Source organism: Vigna umbellata, chromosome 1, assembly GCF_029865625.1.
Source record: "Vigna umbellata cultivar VRB3 chromosome 1, Vumbellata_1.0, whole genome shotgun sequence".
NCBI lineage: Eukaryota > Viridiplantae > Streptophyta > Magnoliopsida > Fabales > Fabaceae > Vigna > Vigna umbellata.
In genome coordinates, this window is record NC_142165.1 from 97471732 (window position 1) to 97496145 (window position 24414).

General features: G+C 26.3%; 1 protein-coding gene across 2 annotated transcripts; it reads left to right on the forward strand.

Annotated features, from left to right (window-relative positions):
- Positions 1–2057: 2057 nt before the first annotated feature.
- Positions 2058–3691, forward strand: LOC148206938 (uncharacterized). Of its 2 annotated transcripts, none has more exons than XM_088104994.1 (5): positions 2058–2402; positions 2496–2741; positions 2836–2917; positions 3058–3272; positions 3373–3691. In XM_088104994.1, exons 1-5 carry the CDS (start codon positions 2170–2172, stop codon positions 3494–3496), a joined length of 900 nt encoding a protein of 299 aa, XP_087961120.1. In that variant the 5' UTR covers positions 2058–2169; the 3' UTR covers positions 3497–3691. The 2 variants fall into 2 exon arrangements, with proteins under 2 accessions (XP_087961120.1, XP_087961121.1); XM_088104995.1 differs by having other exon boundaries at positions 2144–2410.
- The last annotated feature ends 20723 nt before the right edge of the window (positions 3692–24414 follow it).

Genomic DNA, 24414 nt, shown 5'->3' on the forward strand with positions numbered 1-24414 from the left:
TTACTCACGTCTTCAAAGTATTTTTTCAAAGTATTTTCTCTCTTATCACAATATGAAAGATCTTTTTTCTAATAATTTAGAGGAAAAAAATAAAGAATCATTTAAAACATTTGTAACTTAAATATTTATTTTTTATAATAAAAAACTTTATTAACTTTGTTTCCTTAACATTTTCAAAAGTAATATATCTTTTTGTTGACATAAAAGTTTGTTTATGTTTAATTGTGTTTTATTTTATATGTTTTTTTTCACTTTTATCACATCGGTTATTTGGTATTTTGAAATAAAATTTATAATTCTATTTAAAAAAAGAAAGTACGTTATTTTTTTTATACCGAATATTTAATAATATTATGTTTTCTTTTTTGTTGTTTTTATTTTTGGGTTAAATATGTTTTTAGTCCTTAAACTATTAGTCGTTTCTGGTTTTCGTCCCTCTTTCAAAGTAAGGTACAATTTGGTCCTCATTCTTTTAGAAATGTTCGTTCTAGTCTTCGGAACTTTGGTTTTAGTCCTCATTTTGTTGTTAAATGAGGACCAAATTTTTAAACGGTGTTAGTTTTCGAGGACTAAAACGAACGTTTTCGAAAAGAATGAGGACCAAATTGTACCTTACTTTGAAAGAGGGACGAAAACCAGAAATGGTCAATAGTTTAGGGACTAAAAACATATTTAACCCTTTATTTTTTTATAGAAAATAATTAATTGATATTGAAACAGCAAGAAAGATGGGCATGGATACAAATATATTCATTTTTCATGTGAATAAAGATGAGAGAAAAATTTTCATATCCACAACTTAGTGTTTGCTTTCATGATGTATTGTTATAATGAATGAGGAAGCAAATACATTTGTGTTTACTTCCAATGATTTGCACTAATTTAAAAAAAAACATATTTAAATTTGAATGAGAAGGACTATAGCGAATTGTGTTTGCTTCCAATTATTTACACTAAATTAAGAAATCATATTTGAATTTAAATAAAAAAGACTTAATAGATCCTCTTATGAGTGAAAGAATTATAAAAAAAATTCAAAATAAATCATTTTGCACAAATGTCTTTTATTTTTAATTGAATTTCTTCACTTTTAAATGTGAAATGCTTTTAAATGTGCTTTTATTATTATTATTATCACGATTAATTAATTAATAATAATAATAACATTAATAATAATAATAATTACATTAATAATAATAATAATTACATTAATAATAATAATTACATTTTATTTTATAATAATTTTAATTATGAAGATAAAAACAATAATTTTACAATTTTATTTATTAAAGTATTTTTTATCCACTACATGCATCAAATCATTTTCAAACTTTTATAAATTTTACTCTTAAATTTCTTCACTTTTTTTTTTTATCTCTGTTCTTAAAACAAATAACTATACAATATTGTTTCTATTCCTTTACACCCCATCATTTCACTTGGTCTCAAATCCGTCATTTAAATCAAACACAACCTTAATTATTCACGTGTTTATTATCTAAGTTGTATCTCGTGTCACTGCGTGACTGCAATATCAATATCTCTTTATACATACACCCTACTGTAAGTCTAGTTTTCAAAAATAAAATAAAGAGACTACTAAAACAACGCAACAAAAAACACACTTAACACAAAAAGAGTTTTCTGAAATTTGTATAGGAATCATTCCGGCCTTTAACAAAAAGAGAAGTAAATTTATAATTATCTTATTGTAAATATTGACAATATTATTTAATAATTTTACTCATTAACTTTTTCTTCTGTTTAAATGAATTTGAAAAAAAATATAAAATAAATTTAAAATAATTTAAAAATAATTTTATTTATTATTTATTTATTTTCAAATTCATTCTCATTTATCTCCAAATCTATCCAAATAAATAATAACAAAATTTACTTTTAAATCTTTTGAAATTCTTTCAATAATTCTCTAACAAAATTTATTTTTAAATCTTTTCAGATTCAAATTCATTGCATAAGGCTCTACCAAATCCGTGAATAAAGCCAATCTATAAAATTAGTTACATAACACAGAAAATTAATTCAGATTGAATTTATCTGAAAGGAAATGAAAATCAGTTGAATTTATTTAGGTTGGATGTGGTGGTCTGTTATAGACGCTGGTATTGATAAGGTTGTAAATCTCTGCCATTGATACGAAGGAAGAAAATGTTGGCACCAAATCGAACGAGGGAAGCACTTTCTCTTTCCCTACCCCAACCGTCGTCTCATCCTCCGGAACCCGTAAACGTCCTCCTCCGGCGACGCCACCTCCTCAGCACCACCGCATTCACCATCTCCTTCAATTTCAATCTTTCATTCGCAACCTCTCTGTCCGTAACAGAGCCGGTGGCCGGTGCCAGCGGCCTCTTCCAAATGCCCCCACCACGCCTGACCAACCGGTAATTCCGTGAGTGATTCTCTTGTGATTAAGTGTTAATTTGCGGAGAATAGTAATAAATATGTTTTTACCTTGTTGGCGGTGATCTGGGCAGGTATTTTCTGGTGAGAGCTGGTGAGTCTGAGTTCGAGAGCATGGGAATTATCAACACCAACCCCGTGGAGAAGACTTCAGTGGATAGTGGCTTATCTGAAAGAGGGAAGAAACAGGCTATAAAAGCAGCTTTTGATTTGAAAGAAATGGGAGCATGTGACAAAGGTTGTTGGATCTGGTCTGCTATAACTCAAAGAGCTTACCAGACTGCAGAGATCATTGCTTCTGTTAATGGAGTTACCCGTAGGTTTGTTTGCTGTTTTTTTTTTCTCTATTTCATTTTTAAACTATAACCTCAACTTTTAAAGCCTCACTATTGTTGCAAAATTCTCTGATTTCAGCTATATAGTCCCAGAATTCAGCTTTCTTGATGCCCGTGGATTAGGTGCATATGAAGGAAAAAAACTGGAATCTGTTTCAGAAGTAGGATTTATCCATCTAATTTTTTCTTTAAATACCATTGGATTTGTTTAGTTAATTATCATGAGCTATAGTTCGTCACACACCCACAAAGAGAGGTGGTAACATATGAAATGATAGAGTAAGACCTTCAAATGGCGCAGGTGTATGCGTCAGATGGTATATCTCCAAACATCAAGCCTCCTCCTATTGATGATGGAACTCCGAATGAGAGTGTTGCAGATGTTTTTGTTCGTGTGACACAACTTATGTCGATTCTCGAAACTCAGTACTCAGGTGACACCGTTATTATAGTTTCGCCTGATTCTGACAACTTGACAATTCTTCAGGCTGGTTTGATAGGACTAGACCTACGAAGGTAACTGCATGGTTCCAAGCTTAAGCCATACTCCCTATAGTTTTAAGGTTTTGTTTTTGGCTACTTAATTGTAGATATCACTTTTATTTTTGAATTTCAGACACAGGGATTTGTCTTTTTCACCTGGTGAAGTCCGCTTTGTTGATCCCAGTGACATTCCTGCATACAAGCAGCCTGCGTCTGCTGTATATAAATGTTCCAAGAACCCACCAAATTGTAACTGACTGTATTCTTTCGGTCAAGGTATAGCAGGAACATGGATACTGATCAGTAGTTCAAGTTGTTCTGATGTTTCATTGAAATAATAAACTTATCACTTAATACAATCTAAAGATGATTAAATGAATGTGAGTTCATAAATGTAATGGAAGCCTGAAGATTAAATTGAGTTTCATAAGGATGATTTAGACCTTGGGGTATCTTGTCGTGTAAGATGGATTAGTTATCCCTGATTCTCTTTGTGCTTAAAATATACCAAGTTGAAGCACACAACAGTCCTGCAAAGAAAATTTATCCATTAAACCAGGGGCTAATAAGATTAACATGTTGTTAATAATATGTTTGGGTGAATATGATTTATTCAGCAAACAGAATAAGTTCAGCAAACTATGCAATGAACAGAGAATATATAGGGGAAGAATGTTAATAGTTTGCACCTGTGTCGTGTTAAATGCTTAATGCAGAAAGGTTTGCACTCCTAAACTTGGTTGAAAGGCAAAATGAATTAATAATTCCAATACTAAGATTTGCCTTTTGTGTGGAAGGGAACAACTGAGTCTGATACTGTCTTCAAGTCATTACTCTGCAATTCGAACATGGTGAGTGGAGGATTTGGTGCCACTCAAGTTATTAGTTTGAGAAACAGACTGTGACAAGAAAATGTACAACTGATAGAGATAAATTTTAAATCTTGGTAAAGAATTGAAATTGAACTTGACCAACTAAGAATACAGCTCTGCAACCAATGATAATTAAAAAAAACTCTAACACGGGCAACAAAAACAATACAATTAAAGTTATTTTTGAACTGAATTTGTTTATTATAAGTTTAAGTTTTAAGATGAATATCTATAATTAATTTTTGAGATAATTAAATTTTTATTTAGATATTATTTAGCATTATCATTTACAGTGTTTGGTTCCCTATATTTACTATTTCTGTCTAAAGGACTGATGTTTGCATATATTATTTTAGGTGGACCTCTTTCAATAGATGCATTGGTTATAGATTTAAAAATCTTTTTAAAATAGTTTATATTATTTTGAATTTAACTAAACAATATAAAAAAGAATAAGATAAAAAAAATATTAGAAAAATATTTCGATGCAGATAACTGTAACGATATATATATATATATATATATATATATATATATATATATATATATATATATATATATATATATATATATATGTATGTATGTATCCACTTCTATCTCATACACATTTTTCTCTTTTATTTAAAATTGACATAATTTAATGAAATAGTAATTTAATTTTAGTAATTTCTTATTTTGTTTTCTTGTAAACTAGTATTAAAAAAAAATTAAATTTATATATAAGAGTAGAATTATATTAAAAATCAAATTATTTTATACATTCATGTAACTTTATGAAATGATATTAAAAAAATATTATTTTTCAATTTTATAAACTAATTATTTTTAAATTTTAATGCATACTCATTCTTGGGAAAAGTAATTACCTAATTAATTTTATTTTTTTATGACATCAATTAAATATACTATAAACTTTTTACTTATCTTTTTCTTCGATCTAAATAACTTTCTTTCTTTTACTTCTCATTCTCTTTGTCTGTTTTTTCCTCTTTTCCTTCTTTCCTCTACCTAATCCAAAGATAGTATTAGTATTTGTGTTTGACAGGCATATCACTATGATATTTAAATTTACAAGTATAATATATATGTGTGTGAATTAACATATATTCATTATATACGTATTGATATGATGATTTCTTTTCTGAAGGTTATTCAAATAATTTAGAAATTAATTCAAATTTTATATTAAAGAAAAATAAAAAAAAGTAAAAAAATACATTTTTAAAATGAATTAAAATTATCAAAATGAGACTACTTAACAAGTCTATCATCAATTGATCACTTGATGGATCAATCCAACTTAATTCACTTACTCATGAATTAAAAAAAAAACGGGTTAACTTATATAATTTTAAGGATTTGCAGGTTTTTAGTTCTTTTTTATTCAATCAACCTTTTTCTAATATAAAAATTGGAACTAAATTCCATATTACTAATAATGATCATGACATATGTTAATATTACTAGTGATGAAAATCGAAAACTCTATTATATAAGGAAAAATAACCTATGAATTGATAAATTTTGATTGAGTTAAAACAAACGAGGGAGAAGGAAAGTTGAAAGGAGATCACAAACCAATGGATTGTGTATATTTTTTCTATTCTATTTTTTACTTGTGTTGGGTTGTCATTGGCTACGTAAAAATGTACTTTATTTTCATCACAACTTGGTGAATAAGTGTAATTCATCACGAATTGAATCCAAATAAGTAAGGTTCTATATGTATTTAATTCGATTTTGATCTTAATAAAAATTTGCAATTATTTTCAACTCAGTTTTACTTAAAACTTGTAATAACTTAAATTGATTTAGAGACCTTGACCCTCTCTTTCAATTCTAAAATTAAATGAGTTAACAGTTTTAACCTACCAATATATAAACATTTTAGTTTAATCAATTCTAACTTACATCACACCAATTAAATTACAGTTATTGGTTAACATATTATATTTATAATCTAAAAATGAATAAATACAATCTGAATCAATGATATATTGTTTTTATTATTAATTGTTATAGGTGAAGTTTTATAATATACCACATAATTTGATATTTTTTATTATTTATTTTATGCAAACGTTGTTTATTTTTCTAATAACATTATTTTTTGTGAAATTTTAAATAAATTTATGAGTTTTGGTCATAAATTAAATTTCATATATTCAAACATTGTTGGATGAAATTGATAATTTAGTTTGAAATTTGACTCTCTCTTTTTAAGTTGAAAGCAACAGATATCGATTGGTTATGCATACAGCATGCGCACCAATGAATCACACACGAAGATTGTGATTAGCATTTGCAACTATTTAACTTGTACGGTACGTTTGTTGTTCATTGTTTCGTGATCATTCAGGAATGCTCCACTCAAACATGTTTTTTTTGGAAGACCTACTCGTAAAATACTTAAATATTGATATTTTTTTCTTAATATAATACTAATAAATACGAATAAACATGAAAGTTTATACAATTTATCATCGTATTAAATAAAAAATTGAAAATGCTTGTTTTCCAAAAGGATCCGAATATACTTTTGCCTCTCGATCGTCTTATAACAGAGTCGTAAGAAATGTCAGTGTTACAAACAGCCACAAAAATCGTGATTGAAGAATGATAAAAGATATTGAGTGATGTGACATGCTGCTCAAATTTTCAATTCTTTTATGAATGACAAATGATAAAATAAAAAATATTAAAAGAATAAACGAGTCTCTAATACTTTATCTAACAGAAAAATATTATCTTAATAATAAAAATTATAAGATTTAACAAAAGTAAAAATAAGTTTTACGAAGATACAGAGAGGAGGGTGCAGAAGTCTCCCTAATATATTATTAACTTTACCGCAGTGATTTAAAATTGTTAGGATAATAATTAAAGGATTACACATTTATGATTAAGTATGACAGAATGGACCTGAGTTCTTGAATCGGTTGATCTGTCTATCGCAATTTTATCAGTTGATTTAGTGTTTTCAATTCATAAATTCAGTTAAATATAAAAATTAAAATAAAATAATAATAATAAATTAATCTCTATTTGGTCTTGATGGTATTGGTTTAAAATGACTTGAATGTTAATAGGAATGTGATGTGGCTATAACTGTTTGTCGGTCTGTCTCCTGTACTTATGACAGGAAATTTGTCTACCATGTATTACACGTGTGAGGCTTACATGTGTCTGGTGGTGTCATTAGATATTTTTTGTGAAGCTTGGTGTCAGTGTCTTTGCTACAGGCAAAATTGAACCAGGAAATAGGAAATGGGAAATAGAGGCTAGTTGGAATGGAACCAAGTCAATGAATGACTATTCTGTTTTTCTCTTGTCTGCTGCACTGTTCTTTACTTGCCATTAGCTGCGCAATGCGTCACAAATCACATCTTACTTCAATTATTGCCGCTGCCTCTTGTGCTTACGCATGCCATAAATAATATTATTATTCTGTGTTTTTCATGTGGTGCTCACGGCCTTCTTAGTCAACACCAACATATTTTACCAAAAAGAGAAAAAGAAGAAAGAAAGTGAAATATATTCGTGTTGTGAATTATTAATTTAACATTTTTTTGCGTCATATTCTAAAATGTTTGAATCATTTTAATATTTACTAATTAAGTGTTTGAAACTTAAATCACAATAACGTGATTTTAAAAGATTAAATTCTTACGAATAAATTTGAAAACTTCCTAACAATAATATTATTTTAATATAAGTATTTCGATTAGTAGGTTTAATAAGTGTATCTTTCATATTTTAAACCATTTTACTTAGTTTAGTTTATTTCTCTTCTTCTATATTTTAGAGAATCTTTCCTATAAGATCCAACGGATGGATACCTATCAAAGAGAGTATGACTCTCAAATTAATTTTTAATTATACCAATCAATTATCACAGTCAAATCTTAAATGTCCAATAAATGCAATCACTTACCTTCTTACCTCACCTTATCTCTATATTTATAAGTTTCAAAAAGTGAGTTTTTGAACAGGATTGACCTAATCACGATCCAATGTCTCATAAACATGTTTTTAAGTTGTTAATAAAATAGTGAAATCTTTAATGTGTAAAATACTAAATTGTTGTCTACTCGATTACGGACAGTTCAACTGACATTTTTTGCGATTCTCGGAATTGACTTTTATGTAATTGACCAAATGTTACGTAAATCAATCGATATAGAGTATAGTGATAATATCTAAATAAATTTTATTTTTTAGAATAAAACTAAATATTATAATAGGTGAAAATTTAGCAACTTGAGTTTTCAATGTCTTCTTATATTGTTGGTGATGAAACTCATTTTATATTCGGTTTTTTTAAGACCGAATTTCAACTAGTATTTAACAAGAGATAAACATAAAAAATAGAATAAAAATCCCTCTCTAAATTTTGGCCCTCCGAAACTCAAATTACATTAATTTTATCACAGACAATGTAAAAAATGGATTGAGAATTTGATTTCTATATATTCTATACTATTTTAAAAAATAAAGCTGCGAAATATCCATTTAAAAATATGAAAAAATATATTTTTGTGGAAAATTTCAGACAAATTTTAAAGGACAAAATAAAAATGAGTAAGAAAAGAAAAACAATGTTGACATTGATATAGTCTTTGAAATGTAATTAATTATTCCGCCGAAATAGGATTCGTTGAAAAGTGCAGAAACCAATGGACAATGGAAAGTGTGTTTTTCATGTGGTGATGAAAAGCTGTTTGGAATGACCAAACAAACTAGCTAGTGACAATCGAATTTCGTCTACCAACTTTTCTTTTTTTTTTGGTATAAAGTGATTACGTAGAAAGAAAACTTAACAAAATGAAAAAGAGAAAATACGAAAAAGTAGAAAAAATAAAGTTACTTTTAATTATAAATCACATTTATAATAAATTATAAGATTTATTAAAACATTTTTTGGTAATAAGTAAAATACTATTAATAATAAGTAGATTTTTTTAAAATAAGTTTTTAGCTTATTTTTCACTCTTTTCACTTACACTGTATTTATTTCTACCCGAGTACTAATTATATAGAAAGAAAAAAAGTAGTTTTATCCACTAATTTAAACAGAAAAACAATCATAAAAATGCAGAAAAATGCATTTAAGTTATCTAGGAACATAAAGTCAAAAAAGGTACATAAAAAATAGGTTTAATCCTTTCCAATATCCCTATTTCTGTAGGATCGTCTCAAGTAGGTCCTCGTATTGTAAATGTTCTCGATTAGGTCCCTTATTATGAAAAATTGAATCAATTTAGACCTTACCGTTAGTTCCATACTAACACCGTTAAAGGGGTGACACGTGTCAGTTCGTGGTTTTTTTGAATTTTTTAATCATATTTTTATTTTTTTTATTTTTTTTTATTTTATTTTTTGTTTTTTTAAAAGTAAAATTTAAAAATGTCACGTGTCAAACTGATAGTGTGCCACATGGCAATGGCGGTGTGACATGACACTGACAGTGCCACATGTCATTGTCAGGCCACGTGTCATTGCATTAGTCTCAATTTGGTCCCTGTATTTTTATTATGTTGCAATTTGATCCCTGTATTTTTATTTTGTCTCAATTTAGTCTTAATTTTAAAAATTAAACAATTTTTTCCCTCCTCAAATTCAAACAAAATTTAAATTGTATATATTTAAATAACATAACATAACACCTGTATTTTTAAACTCTTTTTTTAAATTGTATATATTTAAATTGTATATATTTAAATTTTCCCTCCACAATTTTAACTCTTTTTTTTTTAAATTGTATATATTTAAATTAAACTCTTTTTTTTAATTTGTATATATTTAAATTGTATATATTTAAATATATATCTTTTGTATATATTTAAACAAAATTTGTTAAGATTTATATACAATTTAAACTTTGTTTGAATTTGAGGAGGGAAAAATTGTTTAATTTTTAAAATTAAGACTAAATTGAGACAAAATGAAAATACAGGGATCAAATTGCAACATAATAAAAATACAGGAACCAAATTGAGACTAATGCAATGACACGTGGCCTGACAATGACATGTGGCACTGTCAGTGCCATGTCACACTGTCATTGCCACGTGGCACACTATCAGTTTGACACGTGGCATTTTTAAATTTTACTTTTAAAAAAATAAAAAATAAAATAAAAAATAAAAATAAAAATAATAAAAATATAATTAAAAAATTCAAAAAAACCACAAACTGACACGTGTCACCCCCTTTAACGGTGTTAGTATGGAACTAACGGTAAGACCTAAATTGATTCAATTTTTCATAATAAGGGACCTAATCGAGAACATTTACAATACGAGGACCTACTTGAGACGATCCTACAGAAATAAGGATGTTCGAAAGGATTAAACCTAAAAAATAATAACATTTTACAAATTTAACTTAAGAATAACGTGAAAATAGATTATACTATATAACATAATTCACTATAATGTAATTAATCATACTTAACGTAAACCTAAAAGATTATAATAAAATTAATTATTATATAATATAATATTAAACTAAATTTATATAATAAAAAAATCATATAGTAATAAAAAAATAAAAAATTATACAATAATAATAAATAATATTAAAAATTATTTGTATAATGATAATATCAAATAATAAATAATAAAAAAATAAATTTGTATAACAATAATACTATTGGTAATAAAAGCAAAAGTAAGAAAAATATTAAATAAAAAAATAATAAAATTATATTAAAATAAATTTATACTGATAAGAATAATTTAAAATTTTATAAATATATTATTTTTAAATTTTTTAAATTTAAGTATATGAAGATGATTTATAAATTTTTAATGTAAATAACTTTCTTTTTATTCGCTTCCTCTTTATTTTATTTTATTCTGGTCACAATAATGGAAAAGAAAATTTAAGTAAATGATAATGATTTTTATTTCAACAGGTTCAGAAAAAATATGTGGAAAGTTACTAATCATTATTAATTTTTTCAAATCAATCACTTTCAATGATTGGGCCGGTGTAGAAGTCAAACGCACCTATATAGTCTATAGATTACCATTAGTCTAGCTTTTTTAAGAAGGGATGTGCATATTTTTAACGTGTGCTTTTAATATATTATTTAATTGCTTTCAATATCTTGTTTTGTTTTACAATTGACAAAAGCTACACAAAACAGTATACTCCCGTCTCAATTCATTCACCTCCGTTTTGGTTGGTAAAATGATATTAGACAATATTTTTTTTTACAATATTTTAATATCATTTACGTATGTTATTCTGTGATTGGTTTATATTGATATTTATGATTATTATTATTGATTGTGAAGTAATTTTGGACCAATAACAATGATATATAAATTATGTTAAAATGTTGTCAAATAAATATTATCAAAATATCATTATCCTTTTGTTTAAATGTAGTATTTTGTTGATCATAAGATTATATAAATCAAATTACTAACTAAACTTATTTTAAAAAATAAATATTTAAATAATTTATATATTTAACTCTCTTATATATCTTAATACCTTAACTCATATTTACAATTATTATTTAGTTTCTGCCTAAATTATTTTCTGTTTTTTAAGTTTGAGTTTCATATGCTTAAATATCAAATCTAACATGTTTTTATAGAATTACCAACAAACAAATAAATTTAATCTAGAAAAATTTTCTTAAGTTAACAAATCTAGGAAGAAGACAATAATTTTTATTTATTATATTAATTTCAACATAACATATGATTGAATATATTTATAGTTTTCAAATTTTAACATAAAATTGGAATATTCATGTTTAAAATTTTAATATATTTTAAATTTTAAATTTAAAAATAAATAAATATAATTTTTAAAATTTTTTTACATATCACGTTTCATGCGGTATATAAGTTATTTATATTATTTAACACTTATTTTAATATCAACTATGAAACTTACTTAATACGTAAAAAAAAATTAACCAAATTAAATTAAAATGATTATATGTGTTTATTTTTTAAATTTAAAAATCAAAATATACTATAATTAAAATATTAAAAAATATATTTAAGTGTATTTATTTTTTAAATTGAAAAATCAAAATATAATATAATTAAAATATTAAAAAATATATTTAAGTGTATGATTAAGATATTAAAAAACGTATTTAAGTATATATTTAACTTAGTAAGTGTAGCGGTCAAAACTGACTTATATAAAAAAAATTGATTGGAATTGATATCAAGTTAAATTAGTGGATTTACTTAATTGAAAAATGAATATTTTTTTAGGTTAAATTTTTGTAAAAAAAACTAAAAAACTAAAATAATTATTTGTTACTAACTTTCAAAGATTTAAATGATCATAAAATAAATTTTTAAAATAAAATATAAGTTTTAAATCTTTATCTATCGACATTGTAAAATAATTAGAAAACAATTTCACTAAGTTACAATTCTTTTTCCTCACTATTAAATAACATTTAAATTTTGATAAGATAAATATATAATAATTTCATCACTTTTAATATATATTTTATCTTTATATATTAAAAAAAATTAATTAACAGCAAAAAAATTGTAAAATAATATAAAAAATTAACACCCAAATAGTAATGACAAGTTAAATAAATTATCTAATTCATTCAAAGCCCCTAATTAATTTAATTAGGTTAAAATGAATAAAAAGGAGAACTCTCGTATAACTTAGGTTATAAGAATCAATTTAACTCAATATAAATTTTAAATTGACGAATTAGATTATAAATAAATGAGTTAAATATACTTTTATTTCTTTTAGTAAAAATTGAAATTAGTCCATCTCCAAAATCTTGAAATTTTGAACTAATTTAGTCTCTCTCGTCTTTAGAATTATGAATTTAGTTATTTTAATCAAATTTTGTCAAGTTTATTTGACGTTTCAAATGCATTTCATGATAATATTTGAGTTATTTATATTATTTGATACATTTTTTCTTTTATGTTAGTTGAGTGAAACGTCAAATAAAATTAACCAAATTTGGTTTAAAGGACTAAATCCACATATTACTAAATTTGAGAGATTAAATTAGATCAAAATTTAGAAATTAATTCAAAATTTCACGTTAATGGACAAAAATATAATTAACCTTAAATAAATTGAATTTTATTATGTTATAGTTAATTTATATTCGTTTATCTCATTCTAAAATGAAAACGTGATGAGTCGTAACAATACATGAGTTTTAGAGTACTTTAACAATTTCATCAATTAGTTTGTGAAAATTAAAATTAAAACAAATACAAAAATTTAAGAACTTAATAATTCATTATATTAAAAATAACAACCTAAAAAACAAAAATATTCATATTTCTCACTTGATAAAAAAAGTTTTATTAAATAAACTAGTTCAAAAAAATTGTTTTATAACCACTTATTATAATAATTATAATGTATTAAGAGTAATAAGTGAAACATGACATAATTATAAATAAGACTTATCATATCTCTTATTACTATAATTATTATAATAAGTTCAGTAATAATTTTGCAATAAAATATAAAACTTTCTATACCAGTTATATTTGTAATTACTATAATAATTGAAAATTGTGATAATTTTGTAATAAATTACAATATCAATTATAATAAAAACTATCATGATATATTTGATTTCTCTCATCCCTTCGAGTCTTGTCGTGATACACTTTACACTCTTGGTAGAGCTGTCAAATAAGCCCCTTTAATAAGATTTGGTCCTATCCCATGTGGGTTGGAGCCAAAAAAAACTCACATGGCCAAAAAAACTCTTTATTGAAAAAGACCACAGAGCTATAAACCCCTAAAGCCCTATAGGTTAGGGTCAGGACTTTCCTTTTTACAAAATTTAACGTCCAGAAACATAATATCATCATACAAGTAATCACAAATCATGTCTATTTTTTATCCAGCTTTCATTTTATCTTTGTTAGTAATAACTTATAACTATAATTGATTCATGTGTAATTATATTTTTTTACCAATAAAATTAATTTTCTACTTCATAACTGTTTTTATATTAATTAGTTTAATAATAATGCTTTTATACAATTATTCCTTAATTTTCAAATTTTGTTTTGATAATTTTTTCATCTTAATTTTGGTTTGTAAATTTGATGGTTCAGAGATATCCACATAAAATAGGTTTAAAAGTTAAAAAATTTAATTTAATTTGTAAAATTTTGATGGACTAACGAATTTATTTATAGATGGTAATCTATTTTGTCACTAGTTTAAATCAATATTATTCGATTAAGATTTGTGATCAAAATTACATTATTTTTAATTGGTGTGAACATGTTAAAATTTTGACTTAATAATTTTTTAACTTTTTTAATTTTCCAAATTTAATAAAATTAATATTTATTATTTATAAAGTTATATAATTCTTTTAAAAAAAATTTATGAAACGTATAATTTAGTCATTTACATTAATTTATATATTTTTATGTCTTTTTCATGTATTTTATATTATATTCATTTGTCTTTTTTATTAGTTTCTTATTAAGAGACATTAATGTAATTTATTTATTATTATAATTATTATAATTATTATTTATTTTATATGTTAATAATTAAATACAATAATAATTTAAATTTTAGTATTATAAATTATAACATTATATTTATTTGGGTTAAATATGTTTTTAGTCCCTAAACTATTGACCGTTTCTGGTTTTCGTCCCTCTTCCAAAGTAAGGTACAATTTAGTCCTCAATCTTTAAAAAACGTTCGTTTTAGTCGAAAAAACGAACGTTTTGAGGACTAAAACGAGGACTAAAAACAAAATTTTGAGGACTAAAACGAACGTTTTTCTAAAGAATGAGGACCAAATTGTACCTTACTTTGGAAGAGGGACGAAAACCAGAAACGGCCAATAGTTTAGGGACTAAAAACATATTTAACCCTATTTATTTAAAAATATTGTATCTATTATTTAATTATTTTTTATTACAATCGGCTCAATTATGATAAATAATTCAATAAAATTGATCTTTGTTGGATAAAGATAAGTCTGATTTTAAAATATTAATTTAATAAAAAATGTTAGAAAACAAATCTGATTTTATAACCACTAGGATTACATCTAGATCTTGTATACTAACATATATGATATTTATAACAATTTTGCCAAACAAGGATTTTCACTAAAAAGTTAGATCTTTTATTACATGAAATTAATTTTAAATTTTATAAAGTTTGTGGTTTAATTTTTTAATGTACATATATCTATACAAAACATTCAACAAAAGAATTTTCTATGATAAACTATAAAAAATAAAAATTTTACACTGATATTAAAAATTCATCCAATCAGTAGATTTGAATTTAAAATCTATCCATAATTAATATTTCAAATATTTATATAGATATCAGAATTCGATTATTGAAAAATCGAATTTTAAACTGTGTTACTTTTATAATTTCTTTTTTGAATTTTTTTTCATTTTCTTTCAAATAAAAATAATAATAAAAATTTTCTTTTTTAACTTTCCAAAATAATAAAATTATATATTTAAAATATACTTATAATTAAAAAATGATATTTTTTTTATAAAATCAATATTTATACATTTATATTTAATTAAAAAGATATTAAATATCATGTAAATTTTGGAAATTATTGAACTAGTAAAGTAAATAAAAGAAATAACTAAAAAAACATTAAAAGTGAATTAATTTAGTTTGGGGGCTAGCCCGATCCTAACCCTTCCTCAGCCCACTTTATGTGGGGCTTTAGAGGTTGGGGCTTTTAAGACGCCCCTATTAAGTGGGTTAGAAAATTGGGACTTGATTTTAGAAGGGATCATGGTCAACCCATGAACCAGGGGCTCAAATGACACCTCTAACTCTTAGTCCTCTTCCTATAACTACTTTCTTAGCCTCATTGTCTCCTCTTGGTTGCACTACACCCTCTTGTTTGGTAATTGATAATCTTTTCTCTCATTTAGATTTTTTTTTCTATTTCTCTTATTCAATATTTTAGGTTTTCAAATATTACACCTTCATCATTATCTATATCAACATCTATTGAGACTTTCATCTCCCCTAACCTACGTATTAGAAAAATATATCTATATTCTAACTTTGTATTTGTTTTATTTCACTTTATTTTAATTATTATATTTTTTATTTTTTTATACAACTATTATATTAAAAAAATGTTGCAAAAATAATCCATAACAGAGGAACATTCTTAAATTGATATCTTTAATGCTTTTAAAACTTTACATAATTTTTATTGTAATTTTTTATTATTGATAATAATAGTTATATATATATATATATATATATATATATATATATATATAATATAAAAAACCTATAAGAGACTTATTTTTAAGCATAAATGTCTCATGACACTTTTTTTATAGACTACTTTTTAACTTTGGTATCTGAAATAAAGTATCTTTTTTTTTTTTCTAAATTAGAATCATTTAAACTTTGTTCACTTGGAGGAGATAATTTGGGAGAGAGTGGATAGATGGATTTGAGAGTGAATTGATTGTTGTTTTTTTGAATGGACTTGAAGGTGAGTGAGAGTGAATTTGGAAGTAAAGTTTGTGAAAATTAATATAGTATTTGAGCTGACAGATAAAAATTTTGTTTAACGGGTAGAAATTGAAGATTACCAAAATACATTTAGTAGTAAAAGTAATATAAAATTGTAATTGTTAATATTATATATATTTGTAAACATTATTATAAGAAGAAAAAAGTAAAAGTTAATTTTAACATTAAAAAAATTGTATTATTATTATTATTATTTTATTATTATTATTATTATCATTTATTATTATTATTATTATTATTATTATTATTATTATTATTAGGCTTAATACCACTTATAGTCCCAATTTTTGTTATTTTTGTTGGAAATGATCCTAATTTTTTTTATGTTCAATGTAGTCCTAAAGATTGTAATTTATATTCAATTTATTCATTTTTGCAAACGCCGTTTAAATCATTAACGCCACATCACCAATAAGTGAATTACATGACAGTTATTTGCTAACGTGGTTAGGACCACAGTTGTCTAAGGATGGTCACGCCAAAGGGCTTGACATGTGGCAACCCCTTTCCTCACCCAAAAATTAGGGTTTCAGATTTGCATAAGCAGATTGGGAAAATGCTTGGTCGATTGCAGTTACGCGAGAATAGGGTTTCTCCTTCACGGGGGATATGGTTAACTTCGTGATAGTTTGTTTGCTTCTACGTTTTTATCATGCAGGTGAATGAAGAAGGCGCGGTGGAGAAGCTTGTGGAGAGGCGCTGGTGAAACTTGGGTTTGCGTTAGCGATTTGGATTTTGCTTGCGAGAGGTTGATGATCATGTTGGTGGCTCTTCACCGTTGCAGCGCGAATCACGCTTCTGGTTTGAAGGAGATTTTTGGTTCTGTGGGTTTTGATCTTCTATCTTTTAGGTTCGTGGTGGCTGGTGGAGAATGAAGAAGCTTCACGACGTTGCTCAAAGGCGCGAGGAACTCGCGATTCAGTTTTGCGATGCTTGTGTCGGAGAGTTTGGAACAACGGCGTGACCATCTGGTTAGGGTTTCAAAATGTCTGATGATGGAGGTGCGAAGATGGTGGTTGACCGTGAGCGTGGCGGCGACGGTTAGGGTTGGTGGCTAAGGTTTCTATGTTGGGGGAAATTAGGATTTCTGGAGATAGGAGATGATGATGACGTGTCACTGATTGCACAATTGGACATTTGCCCGTTAACGATTTAAACGCCTTTTGCAAAAATGACTAAATTGAAAAAAAATTACGATCTATAGGACTACATTGAACATAAAAAAAAATAGGATCATTTCTTTAAAAGCTGACAAAACTTGGGACCATAAGTGGTATTAAGTCTTATTATTATTATTATTATTATTATTATTATTATTATTATTATTAGGTTTAATCATCTCGGACATCCCTATTTCTATAGGATTTTCTCAAATAGGTCCTCGTATTGTAAATGCTCTCGATTAGGTCCCTTATTGTGAAAAATTGAATCAATTTAGACGTCGCCGTTAGTTCTGTACTAACACCGTTAAAGGAGGTGACATGTGTCGGTTCGTGGTGTTTTTGAATTTTTTAATTATTTTTTATTTATTTTTAATTTTTTTAAAAAAATAAAATTAAAAAAAAATGCCACGTGTCAAACTGATATTGTGCCACGTAGCAATGACAGTGTGACATGGCACTGACAGTGCCACGTGTCATTGTCAGGCCACGTGTCATTATATTAGTCTCAATTTGGTCCTTGTATTTTTATTGTTTCTCAATTTGATCCCTGTATTTTTATTTTGTCTCAATTTAGTCTTAATTTTAAAATTTAAACAATTTTGTCCCTCCTCAAATTCAAGCAAAATTTAAATTGTATATAAATCTTAAAAAATATTTTTATTAAAATTGATATTTTTGTTAAATATTTTTAACAAGATTAAGTTTAACTATATTTATATTTATTTAATCATATAAATGTTAATTATGTTATTTAAATATACCAATAAAGGTTTAAAAACGCGGTTAAGGAGGGTGTTACGTGGCATGACAATGTAGTTTTAATTTACGTGGCATTAAAAACGTGTGTCGATTGTATTTTTTTAATTTTTGAATTAAAAAATTAAGTGTACAGAGTGGAAATATAATTTAAGCAAGGGCAAAGTTGGAAAATCAAATTAAATTAAGTGTCGAAAGCCCTATTCTCCTGTGCAATTGCGAAATCGAAATCAAATTGGGGAAGGTGATTTTCAGGGTTTTTGGACGTTTGTTTATTTTGCTTGAATCAAGAATTTCAGCATTGGAAGCACTTTCTTTTTCTATTCCTTTGCTTTAGCCGCAACGTAGAGAGATTTCTTCCTTTCTCTTACTTCGGGGTATGGCTGGGTATTGCAGGAACGAGAGATGACTCTGGCGGTGATGGCGTGGCGACGATGTGGAGATGGCGCGACCAAGCGACTTTCGTGGTGGTTTGCAGCAGCGGATTGGACATTCTTCTTCTTTTCCCCTTTCCCTCTTTTCTTTTTCTGGTTTAGTTCTGGTTGCAGGGAGGAGGATGCGAAACCGACGGATCAGACGCAAGGTTCATCATTCACGGCGGCGATGCCTCTACGGTTACGAGGGTTTCTGCGTTTCGTGGCAAGGGTTTTCAGTTGAGGTTTTTGAGTTCTCTGTTCTCGCGTGTGGCTCGTGAATTGGGGGTGGTGGTTTTTGATTCCCTTTCTGCAGATTGTAAAACGATTTGGAGTTCAACTGTTGCGATTTTGGGGTTAGGTTCTGAAATTAGATTTGGAAATTTCTTTGAAGGGTTTGAATTCGGGAATTATTGGGGTTTCTTTTTCTCTCCCATGAACCCTAATTCGGAGTCCAATTTTTTTCCCCAATCTAATTTGGATTTCTCAATTGCAGGGCTGGACATAATTTTTTTTGTCCTTAAGTACATCTGATTTAACCTCTGTACAATCCATTTTTTAATAAAAAAATCAATTCATATTCGTTTTTAATGTCACGTCTGATTAATCAATACACTCATCATGCCACCTAATCCAAACTTAAACGATCGTTTGTCCAAGTTGATCGCAAGTCTCTAATTGTTTCAATTTTACAAAAACAAGGACTCAATTGAGACGCCGAGAAAGAAAATGACCTATTTGAGATTTTGGACGAAAATAGGGACCTAATGAAACATAAAACCTTACTATTATTATTATTATTACTTTATGTTTGTCAAAATATGTTTTTAATTGCAATTGTTATATTTTTTTCAAATTGAAAAATACATCTTAAAACATCTTATTATATTATTATTATAATTATTATTAGTAAAAATAAAAGTAAAAGAAAGTAAAAGTAATAAAAAAAATCTAATATAGGGGTAAGTCACCCCTCATTTATCTCACTGGAACTGATAATTGGTTCTGATGTCATTCCCTTTTATTTTTTTCTCTTTATCCATTTTTTATTTTTATTTTGACTTACATTGTTCCAGGAAGCATTCCAGATTAGGTGAGAAATAAGTTTCTTTGAGGTGAAATATAAAATAGTAGGAAATGAAAGAAAGAAACAAGATAATAAAGTAAAATCAAATGAAATCATCCTAAATCGTTGTTCTTAAACGAAATTGAAAATGGAAGAGATCTCGCAAATTAGTGCTTATATTTCTTCTCAAATCTATCAATCTACGAACAATTCGCGCAAATTCATTTGTACTATTTTTTTCTTCAGAGTAAATCTATTTGAGTGAACACAACGTTACTTTTCAAGTAGCTTTTTTGTTGCGAAAAACTAAATTTTATTAATGTTTTTCTTTAAAGATTGTTTGATGCTAAAATTATGTTTTTTAAGTAATCAATTCGAAACAACATTTCTTTTTAGTTTTATAGATTTTTATATTTATTTATAATAAATTAATTTATTAAAAATTTATAACTTTTTTATAAATTCATGTAAATATAAATTTTAAAAATATATTTTATGTAATATTTATAAATTAATTGGAAACGGAAATTTGAAGAGTGATTATAATAAATAAGATAATTTCAATATATTGTAATTATAGCAATGGAACAATTATCATAATAAAGTAAAACAACAAATAGATATCTTTGCTCTTTCATTTTATTTTTTTTTAATTTGAATTTTTTAATTTTACATTTGAAGTTATGAATTTTATACCCTTTGTATTTTATATTTTTTATAAAACTCTATTAAGAATTTTCTACATTTTTCTATATTTAAAATTTATATATTTTTTCTAAATAAAAATTTTTAAAAAAATTGTATACCATTTAAATATTTTCTTGAAATATTTTTTTTTATAAATAAACCTAAATGTTTTACATTCATATTACTAATTTTTAATTTTAAAGTCTTATGATGATTTAAATAAAATAAAAAAAAGGCTTTACAAAAGGTCTAAAAGTGGTAATTTAATATAGGCTTAATTACCTACTTAGTCCCCATGTTAGGAGGTAATTTTCTGTTTAGTATCCGGTTTTAAAAATGTAGGCATTTGGTACCTATGTTTTGAAATTTGTATCAATTCAATCCTATCCAGTTAACGACGTTATAATTGATGCGAGAAATTAAGGATGTTAATGAAGATGCATTCAAACATTTGATAGCTATTCCACCCAGGCTATCATTAACGTCCTTAATTTCTCGCATCAATTATAACGCCGTTAACTGGATAGGATTGAATTGATACAAATTTCAAAACATAGATACCAAATACCTACATTTTTAAAACTGAGTACTAAACAGAAAATTATCTCCTAACATGGGGACTAAGTAGGTAATTAAGCCTTTAATATAAAGGTAATGTTCTTAATAAGCCAAACTATGGACCTTAGGAGGCTATTGAAGATATTTTCACATCTTATTATGGTATAAATAAACAGACTTTCACTCCTCTACACTTAAAATAATTAAAAAAAAAACTCAATAACATACCTCTTTTTTTTAAAAAAAATGTTTCTTTTATAATTTTGTCAAATCACTCCAACTTGATTGAAAACCTTGTTTTTGAAAAAAAACAGTTCTAATCAAATCTTAATTAAATATATTTCTTTTAATGATAAAACTAGTGACATTTACTTTTGTTTTTTTAAGAGTTGTTAATATTTAGATATTTCTATTTAAGATTTTTTTTTGTCGCAAAAATACATATTAATAGTAAAGTACTTGGACTGTTCTAATTATTTTTCAAAGAATATATACAAGTTCTTTATTTAAGAGGTTGGTAATACAAGTTTTAATATTTTATTACAATTTGATCGCTAATACGTAACTTTTTTTTATTTGAATTAAAATAATTTTTGGTGAAAAAAATGAAACTAATATATTTTGGTGACTACTTTTATGTACGTAATTTTACCTCTTGATATACAGTATTTTTACTTGTTTATAAACCATCTTCTTATAAATATTACAAATTTAATTATGTTAAATAAAAATACCTTAAAAGTTACATATGACATGATCCCACATAAAAGCAAAACGAGAATAGTTCTATATAAAAAATGCAAGTTTCAAAATCATAATACAATTAAAATTACAATAAATAATCTTACGTTCTATTATATAATTTCCATTACTAAGAGGATAAAAGGAGTTGACATAAGATTCTTTAATCGGATGCACTGCAAAATAAGTTTCATCTACTTATTTTGTTGGTATATATGCTTATCTTGTTGGTGCATGCCTTCATTTTGTTGCTCATGATTTTTCTTCAAGTGTTTGATCTTTTCTTCAAGTGTTCTCTCATTGGAATCCTTTTCCATTCAACATCTAATTTCTAAATAGTTTCACACATTTTCTTTATTTGATGAACCATTAACGTTTGGCTAATACTAGAGTAAGAATGTGTAGAAGTAGTAAACCTTTTGCTAAATGTACAAAGTCCACGTTACATTTTTTATTTTCACCTCTAACAACAAAAAAAAGTATATTTCATTGTCATCAGGAAACATGAACCTTTTGTGAAGGTGATCCTTCAAGCATTTGATGTTGTTAGACTTGTTCTCTCAGTTGCATTTGATGTTGTTGGACTTCTTCCCTCAATTGCTTATATTTATCTTGAAAAAGAAATCAAATGTGATTGTTGAGAAGAAAACATGTAACAAATGTGATTGTTGGACTTCTCTAGTATTTAATTTTTTTGTTCTCTCTACAACCTTCCAAGAAATTTGTGGTCGTTCTAGCCCCTTAGAAGACTCCTCATATATAGAAAGGTGAACGATAGACATTACTACCTCTAACTCGTAAGTGATTAGTTTCACTGTGACCAGGTTGTAGAAAAGTTGAAAATGCAAACCAAACTCATTCCTATTTATAGCAGCATGGACCTTTCCCTTTCTTCATTCTCAACCATTAGATCAGTCGCATCCAACTATCAAAAGAAGCCCAGCGCTTTGCATTCTAACATGTGCAAAATTCTAAGCATTATGCCTTCTCCCAACAGTTATAATTTCAGGTGAACGTTTGCAAGGTTAAGTAGCACAAATTCCGGGCGATCAATTAAATCCCTTTGCAAACGAAAATTTTCTTGTTTATGCTTGAGGTGTGTGTATCGTATAACCGTTTGTTCAACCATAACTTGGATTATCAACTACTGCTTTGGTGGTCAAACGTGAGCTCAACAAACAAGTTAGTTAGCTCGAACGGTCATTGAACAAGCCGACAAGTCGTGCACCAGCCTGAATGGTTAGCCACCAGCTCAGCAAAAAGGCTGACAGGCTGTTCATCAATCGATGGTTGGTGAATAAGCCAGTGAACCTGGTCAATCACTAAACAAACTGGTCGATCATGCAGAAGACTGTATTATCAACTACCAACCCAACGAACAAGTCATTGAGCCCAGATGGTCACTTAACTGACCGTCTACCCTTGAATCGGACCGATCAGACTAAACAGTACCAGAACATATTAACCTTAAAACCTATTAACTCAAGGTTAAAGTGTGATTATTCATGTTTGGATTGTAATTAAGTCAACTTTAATTCAAACTCCACCACAAAACCAATAAATAAAGATTTGAAAAATGGAGATAGGTTACACTCATTAACTATTGCATTCATTGTTATATGTAGTTGAACTAACTTTGACATCATAATATCTTTTACAAATATCATCCAACCAGTTTAGATATACAAAAAAAACCATTTAGGAGAATGCTTGGACCTCAAACAAAACAACAAAATTCAAACAATTGACCTTAACTTACACACTGAACAAATAGCATGTTAGGAAAATAACTTCATGCTGGTGAATAATATTAAATATTTATATAACATTTCCTTATATATGAATAGAAAATCTAATTGTAATAAAGTGATGTCATTGAAACCGTGAAAAAATGACGATAATCTTTAATAATTCATGATTCTTGAAATCGAAGACGATGTTCTCAAAATTATGCTGTCAATTAAAATTAGAAAGATCATTAAATAAAAAAGAAAATATCATTTCTTTAATGTACTTTTTAGTGTCATTCATATTTTAACCTTAAATATTTGGATTTTTAAGTTATTATTGATAGAAATACTTAATATATTTTAGTTCTAAATTGTGAATCTGCTATGACTATTTATTTGATCTTGTTTATCTCAGTCTTTTTGAAATCACAAATAAAAATATATATTTGAGTTCAAATTTTTTTGTGTATAATCAATGATAAATCAACTTATTGATTATTATTTTTAGATTAAAATTCATTCAGTCTCTCTTTATAGCTAACGATAAATAAACTTAATAAATAATGTTGTTATTTAAATTATGATTGCATATATATATATATAATTTTTAATCGGTATCACATAATTTATACAATTTTAT